Genomic DNA, 13,702 nt, shown 5'->3' on the forward strand with positions numbered 1-13,702 from the left:
CAGTCAGCGGCTAATGCTAATGCTGCTCCTGCCTTAATGCTGAAGAAACTTCACTGAAACTCACCCTAAAACTCACTAAATATTGGAAATCTAAGCTTACTGTATATAAACAGTAGCTCTTTATTTTACCCAAAAAACAGTTATCAGGAGAGAAATCTGGGTACCACTTTAAAATAAGACTACCTTTATAAAGGGTTTTAAAATGGTTTACAATTTGTTTATTAAATGGTTACTAATTTGGTTGTAAATGCCTTAAAATTCATTAACAATCAGTTATAACATACGTAGAAAGGGCAACAATGACCTGTTGTTTGCCAAATAGTGAACCCACAGACATCTATACTGTTGCCCTTACTACGTATGTGTTATAACTGATTATTAATGATTTTTGAGCCATTTACACCCTACTTAGTAACCATTAATAAACTAATTGTAAACCATTTATAAAACTAAATTTATAAACCCTTTATAAAGGTAGTCTTATTTTAAAGTGGAACCGAAATCTGTGTAGATTAACATTTAGCGCTCGTTTGACTTTAAAAGAAAATATTTATTACAGTTTTGTTTGCTTAGGCACCCCTCCCCTAGCTTTCCCATTAGAAGGGAAACATGGCGACAACCTTGTTCACTTCGATGTAGGCATCCTTACTAGTGTCACAAAATGTGCCTTATGATCCAGCACGCTTTATGTATGAAAATAGATGTTCATTGATGGCGCTTCTTATATCCCGAAAAGTAGTGCTGGGCGATATAACGATATCGATTTGTTTCGCGATAATTTTTCCCTCGATGACGATGATAAGCCTGTGCAATAGAATTCGATAAACATTCATTTCCATTTCCGTCTAAGTGGCGCGGCAAACAACGAAAACACAACGTGTAATCAATCCAGAAGACGCTGGAGCAAATTAATAAATAGTTAAGAAAATTGTAATAGTTATTCTCATGCATGCAACAAAAAACCCTAAAGAATAGTGGAGTATGGCCCGACACACGCAAACAACCATAGTGTTTGTACTTTGGGAATAAACGGCCGCACTGTTCAGCACGTTTTAAATAAATTTTAAGTAAATTTTAAGCACTAAATGTAATTAATTCAATTTATATTAGGACCTCGGGGCAGGTGCTGCAAAAATGTGTATGTGGGGCGCGGATTAAAGGAAGAGGTTTTTTTGCGGAGCGGTAACAGGACAAAAACACCTTAAGAATGATGTCTAAATGACTTTCCTCTAATCTAATATAATTTAACATGGTTTAAGGATATAAAATAATTTCTAAACAAACGAACTTTTTAATATTGAGCTTATGGCCCAAGTGCAAAAACACAAAATCATTTATCATTTAGATTATCTGCCTGAACGCGAGCCCGAACCCGAGCTTGAACGCCAGCCTGACTCAGGCGCTGCATGAACTCGGGCCGGTCGAGAACACCGCTTTCCTCTCAGATTAGGCGGAAGAAAATGGTCTTTTTTTTAATGTAACAAATCACACTGTGATTTTTGTGATATTTCCCCAATTACAGCTCAGCTGCGCGTTTAAAGCTCAACGCATGAATTAATCGGTGCGCTGTGCGCCGCGCGTGCTCGCGGGGGATTTGACGCGTCTGTCAAGCAAGTTAATGGACCGTTTTGGGGGCAGAGATTAAGAAGTACAGCAGGTACATCTCAGATTTGTAGTTTAATGCTCTACTAAATTACTGGCTTTAAAACTGGCTCATGATATGGTCGGTTCTGGCTGGATTTTTTCCTGCCTACAGGCTGCATTTGACGGAAAGCAGCTCCTCAGTCAGACAACAGTGTCAGCATACAAATCGTGTGCGTTTCCTACAGGACAAACCATTTAAAAGTGCAGATAAACTCATTAAAAAATCACACAGTGTCTGTCTGGCTTAAAATACTTTTAATAAGGTACAGCTTTTAAATTAATAAATCAACATTCATTAAAAATCCGTGAGAAGTTCTGTATGCTAAATGACAAGCTAAGCTAATAAGCTAATAACATTTAATAATAACAGAAAAATAGATATGAATTTGGAAAATAACCAACTAAAGTGAGCTCAAAATACAATAATAAATATAATCTAACGAATTTCAAAATATAAATTAGAAATATTGAACTTCAATATTAAATTCAACTTCAACTACAAAAAACGCAAGGACCGATAGAACATAACGAACAGAAAAAAATAAATTTGAAATTGGAAAAAAAGTTCAAAATGCTAAAAGAAATAAAACCTAACGAATTTCAGAATATAAAATCTAAATATTGCACTGCAGCAGTACAAAAGCCTAAGTGCTTAAACAAACAAACCAAAAAACAGCCTATCACAAATCATTTTTTGAGCCCGACCCAGCTGAGGAAAAGGTGGGAAATCTTTTTTTTTCCGGCTGGGTCTTGGAAAACTTTGTGGTGAATTAAAGGGGCCGAGTTGCAATTTTTGTTTTACTTTAATCAGTTTTTAATCCGTCTTTTTAAAAACAAATATTCCAATATTGGCTGCCAATCAGTGCCCAATATTCTGAGCTCAAAAAACGCTATTCGGGCCAGCCCTACTAATCTAATATAATTTAACATGGTTTAAGAATATAAAATAATTTCTAAACAAACGAAATATTTAATATTGAGCTTATAGCCCAAGTTTTTTTTTCAGTCATGGAAAATTGGAAAAAATTGGAAAAAAGCCCGAGTTCATGCAGCGCCTGAGTCAGGCTGACGTTCAAGCTCGGGTTCTGGCTCGCGTTCATGATTAATTTGTTTTTTTTAAAAACTAATATTGGAATATTCGCTACCAATTACTGCCAAATATCCGGAGCTCAAAAAATGCTATTCGGGCCAGCCCTAATAATTATGGAGATACAGAAAAAAATATTGTGATAAAACTTCCATCACTCCCTTATTCTCTCACTAATAAAAACAAACCTTTAAGTGTGACACAAAGTGATTTGATTTATATCGTGATACATATCGATATCGACTGATATGGAAAACTATATCGTGATAAGATTTTTTCCCATATCGCCCAGCTCTACCGAAAAGTATGGTACACATAAAATATAAAATAGCATAAAATTAGGGAAAATAAAGTACTCAGTACAGTAATATTATATAATATAATAAATTGAAGTAGATAACTATTTACAATTTATACTATTCATTAGACTACATCTTAATGTTTGGGCTAATAATAATAAATCTTAACACAATTTATCCTTTTTTTTACCATATTAGTAGTATGTTATACTACTGTAACACCCAGAACAAAATAAATGTAGGTGATGCCAGCATGAAGGATGTAGTAAAGTTGTTTAGTGTGCTCAGTCACAAAACTGCAGTGTGAAACCAAAACTATCTGGACTAAATGTACCGTATTTTTCGGACTATAAGGCGCACTTAAAACCTTTTAATTTTCACAAAAATTGACAGTGCGTCTTATAATACGGTGCGCCTTTTGTATGGATTTTACTCGTCAGGTTGTAAGGAGCAGTAAACACACACTCCGTGCAGCGTTATAGAGAGTTTCAGTGCTATACAGAGTCCAGAGCCGTGCAGCTCCGAGGCTGAGCAGCAATAGCATTAGCTAGATGCTAACCGCTAAGCTAGCTAGCTTATTCACTGAGATCAGTATTATCTAAATTTTACTCGTCAGGTTGTAAGGAGCAGTAAACACACACTCCGTGCAGCGTTATACAGAGTTTCAGTGCTATACAGAGTCCAGAGCCGTGCAGCTCCGAGGCTGGAGCAGCAAATAGCATTAGCTAGCTTATTCACTGTTCAGAGATCAGTATTATCTAAATTTTACCCGTCAGGTGTAAGGAGCAGTAAACACACACTCCGTGCAGAGCCGTGCCGCTCCGAGGCTGGAGCAGCAATAGCTAGATGCTAACCGCTTAGCTAGCTAGCTTTTTCACTGTTCAGAGATCAGTATTTTCTAAATTTAGCACTTTTAATACTGCTGGAGCAGTATTATTAGAGTTAGATGCTAATCGCTAAGCGTTCACCGTTCAGAGGTGAGTTATCGGCCTGTAAGTCTGTGCTGCTTTGCCTGGCTAGCATTAGCTAGATGCTAAGCGCTAACTCTCTCAGACGTGAGTTTTATCAGCCTGTAATCTGCTTGTTTACCGTGTTAAAACAAGCTACGGGGGACGAATCGCTAGCTAATATCTCACTGTCTTACCAGAACACGCAGGATTACTCCGTGTAACGCTGTCGTTTAAGTTTGGGTTAACTTTACTAGTTTAGGTGACTAGCTAGCGTGCTAGCGGATAGCTATGCTAACGCTGGTGCAGCAAGCCTTAGTGGACATCTGGAAATCTAAGCTTACTGTAAATAAACTGAAGCACGTTACTCACCCAAATAAACAGTTTTCAGGAGAGGAATCTGTGTAGATTAATATCCAGCACTCGTTTGACTTTGAAATAGCTAGATTTGTATACTGAGACGCTCCACCGGCAAGCGACCACCCCCGGTGGGGGAAGGGAAACATGGCGCCACCCCTGTTCACTTTGATATAGGCACCCTTTCTAGTGTCACTTAACGCGCCTTATAATGCGATGCGCCCTATGTATGGAAAAATAGCAGAAAATAGGCGTTCTTTGATAGTGCGTCTTATAATACGGTGCGCCTTATAGTCCGAAAAATACGGTACACAATGCAATGTAATCTTGGTTCAGACTCTGATTTGGACTAGGTTGTTCACAACCCTCTGTTGATGATGTATGATGTGATGTTTTGACAGTTCCACTAAAACTGGGCTGGTTCACAGAAAAGCAGCACGGTTCTTATAAGCCAGAACTGAACTGGGTCAATAAAGAGTTCTGGTGGAAAAGTGTTATTAGTCTGAACTGAGAGGGTAGGTGTGAAAACTCCCTTAAGACTCACAGTAATACATTTACACACACACTCTACTCAGAGAGGACCTTAGTGAGAGCATCCACTGCTTTTCCGCTTCACCACTTACAAAAATAACAACTAAGTTTAGCCCAATCAGCCCGTTTGAGGGAATGAGGGGGACCTGACCACTAAGAAAACATCACGCCCCTCTGAACAGATCTAAAATAACACTTCCTGTTGGTTCCGTTCTATTTTGCTCTCTTCTAAATTCAGAAACAGGGTGGAGGTCACTATGCTCTCCTGTATTTCTTCTGTTAGTGTACAAAAAAATGGAAAGTAAATTTACCTCAGTTTAATAATTTAAAATGTGGTCAATCCGATATTGACGTGATTTTAAATGTATCCGATATCTGGCGAACAAGGTCATTCCACTTATGGATGCAGATTCCCACCCATAGTTGGCACTAAAACATAAACCTTAATTTGCAGTCATATGAAAAAGTTTGGGCACCCCTATTAATCTTAATCATTTTTAGTTCTAAATATTTGGGTGTTTGCAACAGCCATTTCAGTTTGATATATCTAATAACCGATGGACACAGTAATATTTCAGGATTGAAATGAGGTTTATTGTACTGTATGGTATTGTTTTTAGGTCATTTGAGAGTTGTATAGTCCCATGATGCCACTCCTCAGAGGAGATTCAAATAGGAGAACAACTTGCAATTGGCCACCTTAAATACCTTTTCTCATGATTGGATACACCTGGCTATGAAGTTCAAAGCTCAATGAGGTTAACAAACCAATTTTGTGCTTTAGTAAGTCAGTAAAAGGTAGTTAGGAGTATTCAAATCAATAAAATGATAAGGGTGCCCATACTTTTGCACCCTTTTGGTTTAATGCATATTGCACATTTTCTGTTAGTACAATAAACCTCATTTCAATCCTGAAATATTACTGTGTTCATCAGTTAAATGAAATGAAATGGCTGCTGCAAACACCCAAATATTTACAACTAAAAATGAATAAGATTAATAGGGGTGCCCAAACTTTTTCATATGACTGTATACGAGACACAGCACCAATCCATCATTCAGTTCTGCATCTTATTGTAAACCTGCAATAGCTTCTGCCTCAAATAACCAGCTGCTGCTTTAACTAAAAAGTGGTGTTATTTTAGCGTAAAAACAAAGTGTGCTGAGGGCTGGACGTGTGCAGTATTGTAGTTTAAGCAATACCTGCACAGAATTCATGTGAAGGAATAAAGCTGCAGCAGCTCCACCCTTTAAGTGAGTAAGCAAATGAAATTAGCTGCTGTTCCGAGTAAAATGTTGTTTATTTGGCGATATTTTAGTCTTAAAATGCTGAAAATGCTGTCAGTAAAGCCAGCACGCTGAAGGCACGGCTGTCATACAATCAACCTAATTAAGCACCTGCAGAGACTTCATGTGAGGGAATCACTCGTTTAATCGTTCCATAAAAATGCTAAACTTCATCAGATGACTTAGAGACTAAAGGGATTGTAATAAAGTTAGAAGTAGCTTACTTTTTAATTTAGTTTTTTTACACTTGATGACTGTCTGATTACAGTATAAATGATAAATGCATTAATAGCAGGGCTGTCAAAGTTAAAGCATCCAAATTAACAAACAAGATTAATTCGGAATCAGTAATGCGTTTTTATTTTTTTAATGCAAATTAACTATGGCACCAACTTCCACCATATTCTGCCCTCCCTCAGCCCAACAAACAGATTTTTTCTGGCTTAATTACTGAAAAGCTCCAACACGGACAACACAATGTCAGAGGAGACATCCCTCAGTGTGGCATTCAGTTACGCTTCAGAGTCTGTCTCAGTTCGGACTTCCAGCTCCGATCCAGATAGTGAGCTTTAGGGCAGGCGAAACACGAAGCACATGGAGCAGATAGGACTCGGAATCGCTCTGGTGGTATTCTACTTACTTTTTTATTAGTATATTCATGAACTAATGCAGCACCAAAGGTCATTTTTGGCATTTCTTAATAAATAAAATAATTAATAAATAAATCGGTGTTCTCCGTGTTACAGCACAACACACACTCTGGTTCTCTAAGCTCTCAGTGTAGCTACACACCTGCCCGCAAACGTAGTGTAAGAATCTCTTAAAGGGACAGTGTAAACATCACTGAACACTGGCCGTTACATATTTCCCATAGGTCATTTAAATGGTCATCCCACCCATTGTGAGCATGTGTGCAATACCAAAAACTGCCTGATTTTTTTAATAGTCAGCAAATTAAGTTTTAATTCAGAAATCCTTACAACTAAGCTGAGATGTTTACAATAAAGCAAAAAATAGTTTTCTCTATCCAGTTAATAATGTATTCTTTATTACAGCGCCCTACGTTGGCTTTATCTTCCCTCAAATATACAAGTATATAGTAGCATTTTAATTGACACCACTAATATAAATAAAATTGTATTGTATATTTCTTACATTAATTTTTTTATTTACATTTAAATATCCACTATAAAAACTTGGATCTTAAGAGGAACAAGTGCAATAAATCACAGTTAATCACAGAATATAGTCATGATTAATTTGATTTTATTTTTTTAATCGACTGACACCACTATTTTATAGTTTCGCATAATCTATACAAAACAAAATTAGTGAAATGCATTTAAATTCAGTGTATTTGTGTATATTTTTCTTTTCTAATAAGGTATATTTAAATCTCATGATGTTTTAATTGCCTCTGTGTATGAAGGGTGCTATAGAAATAAAACTTGCCCTGCCTATAATGGGAATATTAAAAAAAAAAGTTAAATACCTACAAAAATAAATAAATAAAAATTTTAAATTTGTATTGTAAACTGAATCAAATCTGAACTGAAACATTTGTCCCAACATTAGTTTTAATGTAAAGGACATACACTACATGTCCACATGTTTGTGGAAACCACTTTTCTAATTAATGTGTTGGAGTTTAATATCTTATAATTCAGTCTGACTGATGTACCTGACCATTCAGATCCCAGTGTCTTTAACACGCTGCAGTTAACTTTATAAACACACATTTATTTTTATTGCGACCTTCTGATTCCAGTTTAGCTCATTTGATCATTCGCTACCAATTACATCGTTAGGTGAAGGAATGTGTGTATTGTGCGGGCAGGGCGGGAGAACTAGCGGGAAGACGTGTGACTCTGCACCATTAATAACACCACACAGCCTGAGGAGTGAAGGGGCGGAGGTGGAGGGTAAAAAAGGTCAGAGTGAGGAGATGCAGAGACGCCATGTGGACACGAGCAGATAATTCTAAAAACAATCCTTGTAAAAACTGTTACAGATTATAAACCAACAAAACACACACAGTTACCTTAGCAGTGCTAAGGTAAATCATCTACTCATCATGCCACTCAAATCATATTGTGGATGAAATTTACACAGAGAAAATCAGTTTTCTGGTCTTTTGGTAAACAAACAAATGCTAAGGCAAAGTTAGCTCAGCTAACGTTACTCTCCAAATCCTGTTAAGCTCATATCTTTCTCCTAAAAAAAGAGACAGATCATAAAAATCAAGGAAAGAGCATCAAAAAATTACTTTCACACATTGGCCAGCTCTTCCTTCACTGTATATAGTGTGCAGTTTGTCTGAAAGCATTTGAGGGCATTTTCACACCTATAGTTTGTTTGCTCAAGCCTAAACAATAACCGGATATAAAAATAGAATTGACTAAAACCTCTAAAATTCACTATTTATAACTGCTACACTAGTGACCATATGCCATATGTCTTTGCTTGCTGTTTGTAGAAAGCTGATATACTGAAGTGTAAAAGTTAAAGAGTGTTTGTACTGGTCTTACTGGTGATGGGCGTGGCGTTGTTGGGCGTGTCCGCTCTCAGGTACTGCGTGGTCTGGGTGGAGGGCTGGGACAGACCCTGAGAACTTCCACTGTCACTCACACTGAAAACGATGAGAGAGAAAGAGAGAGATATAGTGAAACCAGCAGTTTAATTCTGCCTGATACAATACAGAAGTATTGGGTTCCATCTGAAATTAAGCTTTTAAAGCTGGTTCAGGCCTGCAATCCATCCTAGCAGTATTGCATACACACATACACATATTCTGTTGCATATATCAATCATTCTAGAGAACACAGCTGCACAGCTCAATACTGGGGGCTTTATACCCCTCTATAGCTCACACCTTGCATCAGATATGATGCCAAAATGTTTACATTTGTTTATCTGATCCAGAAAGTCATATTCTGTTGGCAGTACAATTTAATTTATTAAAAAAACACAGGATAGGTTAAAATAATACAATTGTGGCCACCCCTTCCAATTAAAGCATTTAGCAACAAAGATTTAATACACACTATATAATATACTATCAAAAATGTACCTAGTGCTGTTATCAGTACTGGCTGGTTCATTAGAGGGCACTAAAGTCACTATAGACTACTGTTGTCTGGCAACATCAGTACATGATGACTTACCCCACATATATTCATATTGGAATAAAACCATATCGAGCATAATTAAGAAATATAACGTGATATGAATTTTGGCCTTATCAGCTAAATGTTTAAATTTGTATGATTTTCAGTTTGGGCAAAAATGTTAATTTCGGTGCATCACTAATATAAGTCTAATAATACCGTGAGCAGATACTGGTGAATCGATACACCACACTCTGCTCACGACTTTTATTAGACTTATATCAGCGATGCACCGAAATCACACAAAACTTCAGCCTTCAGTCCTGACCCGCGGCCAATCACTGAGCTAAAGTGGTGTAAAACTGACCCATTTAAAGCCGTTAGCCTGACGCTGAGGAGGTTAAATATGGACACCTTCAGGAATGAAGACAGACCCTGAGGAGAGGCTGAACCTGATCCTGCACTAATGTCATTTACTTTATATCAGACGCATCAAAGAGCCTGTGTCCTGCCTGGCCTACTTTCTCATTTGGACCCCACTCCAACAAGGGCCAATGTGTCCCGGTTCTGAGAAGCACTGTGATAGCACTCAGCGAATCAAAAGCCGCTCTGTCCCAGAGCCTCCGGACGACAGCAGAGCAGATCTAATATCACACCCACACAAATAAGATGAGTCTGATCTAATCAGACCAATTCCACATCCCTGTACAGCCCAACAGTGCTGCAGCATTTCATTAGGCTCAGCTGTATTGTTGTTTTTATGTGATGGCAAAAGAGTTGAAGAGGCAAAAAATCAGTAGCACAACACATCAGCAGCTCAGAGAGTAACACAGTTAAAATGTTTTATCACGCAAAAATAACCGCGGTAAATCGGTAGGTTTTGGTGTCAGATGAGTAATGGAGGCTGTCTCAGATGACAAACACAGATTTTCTGAACACATCTAAGAGGTCACTTATTGCTAGACAGTTATCAAAAATGAATCAAAACAGACATTTTAAATCTTCAATTCAAATCCAAGTCAAATATTCTCATCCATATCAATTACTGATTTACACTGGCTGAAAAAAAAAATTGAATATAAAGAAAATGGCAAACCCAAAGGTTAACTGTTGGGATGAAATGCTTTGAAGCTTCATGTATCTGAATAAGTGATTAATGATTAGGATTGTAGTACCCATCACGAGGCCTCCATAATATAATCTGACTGCTATTGGATCCCAAACAGTACCTGGTTTTGTCACTAAATACAATGCAGTTCTCTTTGATTGTGTCGTAGATGCATGTGCGCACCAGTCAACGATCTTTCACCAGAAGGTGCACTGCGCAGATTTTTTGGGTGAGTAAAGCATTTCCATTTATTTACACTAAGGCTGGATCATTAGCATTAGCGGCTAACCGCTGCCACCCAACAGCGCTACACTGAGAAACCCTGAGTGCTCTGGTAAGCCAGGGCGATATTTGTTAGTGGCTCGTCCCACGTAGATTAACACTATAAACATGCAGCCTACAGTCTGATATACTCACCTCTGAACAACAAAAGAGCTAGCGCTAAGGTTAGCGGCTAATGCTAATGCTGCTCCAGCAGTGCTAGCCAGGGTTAGCAGCAGGCTACAGGTCAATAATACTCACCTCTGAATGGGAAAATAGCGTTTAGCGGCTAATGCTTCTCCAGCCCTGGTGCTGGAGATCTAAACTGAAACTCCTGTATAAAGCTGTACTTCAGTGAAGTGGCTTTATTGTTCCGTACAGCCTGACTGGTAAAATCCATACATAAGGTGCACTGGATTATAAGGCGCACTAATAATTAAATTAAAAATATGGTATTTAGTGTTTCTTTTTATGTTTTCTAATTATCTATTATCTATTTCAGCTGTTGTTTATAGTGCTAGGGTATTATGAGAGGACACAAACATGCCAGATTTCACAGAAACCCGGCTGTGTTATTTTTGTTGTGTGTTCAATGGGCTTTTAGTTTTTATTCTGTAAATATATAGATTTTTATAATACTTTTCTAAATCCTTAAAGTTTTCAGTAGTTTATGGTAAAATATCTAGGAGAGAAGAAATTTCCCAAGCTGACTTGTTGCAGCGGAGTCATCCTATTACAGTACCATGTTGGAGCTGTTTAGCTCCACCCATCCTTTCACTGATATCTGTACAGGGAGACCGCATGGCTAGGGGCTGGATATATATATGTGTGTGTGTGTGTGTGTGTGTGTAGCATCAGGCTTTACTGAAACAACCAAATTTAATAATAAGGAGGCATGTCCCAATCCTTTTTTCCCCCCATAGAGTGCACACATGCTTATATTGCCCTGATAATAAGAGCAGTCATAACATTTCCTGGGTTCCCACCTGTCATCCACCTCCACTCTCTTCATGCTGTGCAGGTGAAGCACGGCGAGGATGATGGCCACGAGGAAGATGACTGCACAGCACACTCCCACACTGATGTAGAACACTCTGGTGGAGGTTGTAGGAGCGTTCACACTGTCTACTGAGCACAGGGAATAAACAGAGAGAGATAAAGACACAATAAGGAATTATTAATACTGCATTATATCACAGTTAGTTCCGACCCTGCAATGTGATTGGCTGAGAGGCGTTTTATAAGTGACATTATTAGGCGACAACGCACTGTAACCGAAGCTCCGCATGTATTACTCCGCCACATACAGGTAACCTAGCAACGATTACCAGCCAAATACAAACCAAATGCGATGTCATTAAACACCACTGGGGGGCGCTGGATCCCATAAGCACAGTGCAGAAACACCATGTCTCCAATAGGTGGCGCAGGCAAAGACGCGGTCCCACAAATAAATAAGCCCAGCGATTTGAAAATCCATATTATTACACATTATCAGCCACTAATATCAGGTTAAGAGTTGTTATTATTAAAAGCTTAAGTGTATATATTCTCCAGTTAATACAGGGTATTTTAAGCTGAATGTAAGGTGGACTGCAGGTCTCGCCGATGGGGGAGCCGAAGTAAACAAAACTTTAATTATAAAAAAAAAACATTTTCTTTCAGGTACACGAGCACTGGATTTTAATCTACACAGATGTATCTCCTAAAAAACGTTTATTTGGGTGAGTAAAGCTCTTCTGTTTATTACAGTACAGTAAGCTTAGATTTCCACAATTGTGACTGAAATGGCCGATAATGCAGAGCTTATAGCGCCGCTAAAGCAGAGCAGTAATGGAACTATTTAACTCGCTGAGTTTTTATAATCAAACTGGTCGATTTTCTCATCCTGTTTAACTCAAAATCTTTCAATAAACAGTGATAATGGAACTGTGGTATAATCGCTATAATTCACTCAAGGTTCGTGCTATAACGTGTCGTATTGGCACTCGTTAGCACGCATCACAGCAGTGCCAATATGAAACATTAAAGCACTCCCTCTCGTGTACTATTTCATTTCATACATATAAACAATTTTCTCTTGCGCTCAGTCACTTCCAACAACCCCAACCACACCCAACACCCAATTAGAACTCTAGAATTTAATCATATTTTTACATGGTGGTGTCCTTGTTTTTAGAACACGATAGCATGCAAACTCAGCATTCTGAAGCCTCGACATCCTTCTAAGAAGCTCTAAATTATCATAGAGAGTAAAACATCAGTAAATATTGGCAATGTATTTGATTGGCTGAGACAGAAATGGAGCTTGGAGCCCAGAGGGACTACAAGACGGATGCCGAGCTGCTAATTTTACACTGAACAGGTTAGTGTTAAACTTCAGCTAAGGTAAGCAAACAATAGCTAGGTAATTTATAGCAGCCACTAACCAGGAGGGAAGTGTGCTCTGAATTTGGTGTATTGCTATTTCAATGGCGCAGCTATCTAGACGTGTTCAACATTAATGAACTCCACTCATGAATTAGCAAACACTAATAAAAGTAATAGGACAATGATGTATATTTTGCAATGATGTAGAATAATGTTTTTTTTTGTACTCTGTTTATTGAAGATATTGTTGAAAAAGTAACAGCAACAGGCACAATATAAGGGTAAAAAGTGGGGGTATACATGTGTTGGGTTCACGCCTGTGATGACAATTCAATGCCAAGATGTTCACAAGCAATCAACATCTGAATGTTGACTAAGTTTTTTTTTAGTCAGTGGAGCAGCTGTGTTTTCCATTGCCAAAATAGTAATACACCAAAAATTTAACTGAACACACCTCACTTCCATATCACCATGCCAATTAGCGTAGATATGTTCACAAGTACTGTTGCTATTTTAACAACGCAGGTAAAGGTGTGACTGTTGGTGGGGTGTAAGATAGCAATGAGCATCACAACGTGCTTTCTATATATTAAATCATAGTTAAATGTAATTAGTTATGGTAAAATGCTACATAACACTGAATTACAAAAAAACAAAAAAACAAAAAAAAAAAAACCACCAAGGTTTGGACATTGTTTAATTAT

The 13,702-nt window shown here is 37.9% G+C and overlaps 1 protein-coding gene across 3 annotated transcripts in view; it reads right to left on the reverse strand.

The window, feature by feature from the left end:
• The window catches only part of ryk (receptor like tyrosine kinase), a 100,731-nt gene that overhangs the window by 42,319 nt on the left and 44,710 nt on the right, over positions 1-13,702 (reverse strand). For 2 of the 3 annotated variants that reach the window (XM_015606978.3, XM_015606976.3), the window contains exons 6-7: positions 11,615-11,756; positions 8,681-8,781 (exon numbers count right to left, since the gene is read on the reverse strand). In XM_015606978.3, coding sequence (XP_015462464.2) covers positions 8,681-8,781; positions 11,615-11,756 — 243 coding nt within the window. The remainder of the gene's footprint in view (positions 1-8,680; positions 8,782-11,614; positions 11,757-13,702) is intronic. The other variant, XM_015606977.3, reaches the window with a different exon arrangement.

Source organism: Astyanax mexicanus, chromosome 5, assembly GCF_023375975.1.
Source record: "Astyanax mexicanus isolate ESR-SI-001 chromosome 5, AstMex3_surface, whole genome shotgun sequence".
NCBI classification, from domain to species: Eukaryota; Metazoa; Chordata; class Actinopteri; order Characiformes; family Acestrorhamphidae; genus Astyanax; species Astyanax mexicanus.